Source organism: Cyprinodon variegatus, unplaced genomic scaffold (genome assembly GCF_000732505.1).
Source record: "Cyprinodon variegatus isolate N-32 unplaced genomic scaffold, C_variegatus-1.0 Scaffold225, whole genome shotgun sequence".
Lineage (NCBI taxonomy): Eukaryota > Metazoa > Chordata > Actinopteri > Cyprinodontiformes > Cyprinodontidae > Cyprinodon > Cyprinodon variegatus.
Window position 1 is genome coordinate 243,343 of NW_015150678.1, and position 2,263 is coordinate 245,605.

At 40.3% G+C, this 2,263-nt stretch overlaps 1 protein-coding gene across 3 annotated transcripts in view; it reads left to right on the forward strand.

Annotated features, from left to right (window-relative positions):
• Positions 1 to 2,263, forward strand: part of xpo1 (exportin 1) — a 24,257-nt gene that overhangs the window by 13,667 nt on the left and 8,327 nt on the right. For all 3 annotated transcript variants that reach the window (XR_001481390.1, XM_015380955.1, XM_015380956.1), the window contains 2 exons: positions 1,028 to 1,222; positions 1,313 to 1,481. Coding sequence is in view for 2 of the 3 variants with exons in the window: in XM_015380955.1 (XP_015236441.1) it covers positions 1,028 to 1,222; positions 1,313 to 1,481 (364 nt within the window). In the remaining variant the exon portion in view is untranslated. The remainder of the gene's footprint in view (positions 1 to 1,027; positions 1,223 to 1,312; positions 1,482 to 2,263) is intronic.

Below are 2,263 nucleotides of genomic sequence, written 5' to 3' on the forward strand. Positions count from 1 at the left end.
TCCCTTTAAGGGTTTTCAGCACAAAATTGCACAAATTTCCAAGGCAGAGCGTTTCACTCTAGTGAGCTTCATGTTCCTCTTCTACTCGTTTGGCTTCTGGATAGACGAGTCTGAGTAGCCATCTCACTGCGGAGCTGAGTCTGACATGATTTTTAGAGGTACAGTGTGAGCAGGTAGATCATCAGAGTATTGGGCCGCACAGTGTGAGAACATCCACCGTGAGCTGTGAACTTTTAAACACTGCGGTTTCATCGTACAGTTTTAGCTGTAGCTGCGTGCAACGATTGAAACAAATAGTAGAAATTTTTCCTTTGTCCCATCTACTTTATCTAGTTCTTTATTTTTTGTCGCTGTCTTTTGTCTTGAATGTTGTCCATAACATTTGGTGATTTTTAAGAAAACAAAGCAGTTTATTTATTTTCATTTTGTAAGCCTTTTTGGTTTTCTTCATGATGAATCAGCTGTTTCTTTGCAACGTAGATGAATAATGGATAGATTCAGTTGCTAGTAAGAAATCTACTTCTGTCTTGAGCTGCATTTCACCTCCTGTTATTAATAAGTCTGCACGATGCATGATGGGTAAATAGAGTGTGGCGAGAACAACATCCGGGGACTTTGTCCGTTCTGGGTCTGCTGTTCTTGTGAATTGGAACAGTACTAGGGCTGAGGATGATGATGTTTCACGAGCACACGAGTACACATATTGAGAAACAGTGCCTGAGATTCTTTCAAACTAGGGCTGATGTGCATTTATTAAAATAACTATTAAAAAAAAGAACAGAAAGATGAATTATGGGTAAATATTAAGGGTTTATTGTAATCTGTGTTAGCCGATTACAGTAAATATTAGTGTTTTCTGTAAAGCAAAGTAGTTTAGATTAATCCAAATTGCTGCCAAAATAACCCAATTAATTGCTCATAATGGAATATGGGACAATAAAGTTGGCCTTTTTTTCCCCTTAAATATCAGTTTCATAGACTGATGATAGAGAAATGTGTTCTGAAGAAAAACAATCTGTGGTTTCAGGTGGCAGAGAACTTTGTGCCCCCCCTGCTGGAGGCAGTGCTCATTGATTACCAGAGGAATGTCCCTGCTGCAAGAGAGCCAGAGGTCCTCAGCACCATGGCAACCATCGTCAACAAACTGGGAGTCCACATTACAGGCGAGATCCCAAAGATCTTCGATGCCGTCTTCGAGTGCACTTTAAACATGATCAACAAGGTCTGTATGGCGGTGTGTGAAATAATCTGAGCAACGTATGAATAGAAGAGATGCTGATCCCAGTTTGTTACAATTCCTCTGTTCTATTAGGACTTTGAAGAGTTCCCAGAGCACCGAACCCATTTTTTCTACCTGCTTCAAGCTGCCACCTCCCAGTGCTTCCCAGCCTTTCTGGCCATCGCACCTGCCCAGTTTAAACTGATCCTGGACTCCATCATCTGGGCCTTTAAGCACACGATGAGGAACGTTGCTGACACAGGTTGGAGCTAAAACTGCTTTAAATGACACATTTAAAACTGATTAAATCCCAGGTGGACAAACCTTTGGTTAAGTCAGGGGTTTGAAACCCAAACTCCTCAAAGAGCCATATATAAAAAAAATAATAATAATCTGAATCACTGTCCCTCTGACATCCCCGGTTATATATTTTATATTTATATATTTTTTAAAACAAAGCGGAGTGTGTATGACATCAGCGTGCGCCAGCTACCATTCATTCATCCTGTTCGCTGAACTGCTGCTAGTTTTCCTCACATGCCTGGAAGATGTCTAGTGCTGCTACCACAGATGAGCTCGCTCTCCAAATGGAATTGAACGATTCAGATTAGCTAGAATGAATATAAGGGGTAGAGCGTAGCCGGTGACCCGGGCTGCCTGTCACAACTCCAGTCTGGCGCGTGGATGATGTCATACACACTCTGCTTTGTTTTAAAAAATATAAATAAAAATATAACCACAGATGTCTGGGGGACAGTGATTCACCTACATGTTATGAATGCTGGCGTACCATAAATTATGAACAGTTTAGTTTGTGCCTTCAACTCGTTGCCCAAAGGAAGATGATACTTATATATAACCTAAAGGAATATCTTCAGAAAGGCTCCAAATGAAACAAAATAATATGGGTGACTAGAACATGATGTAATAACGTAAAATCATGGGGCCAATGTGAAAGAAAAAAAAAAAAAGTTATTCCCCTTTAAAGGAGAAGTTCGGTTTTTTACACTTTAAGCCCATTTTCTGTAGTGTCCAGGATGAAAT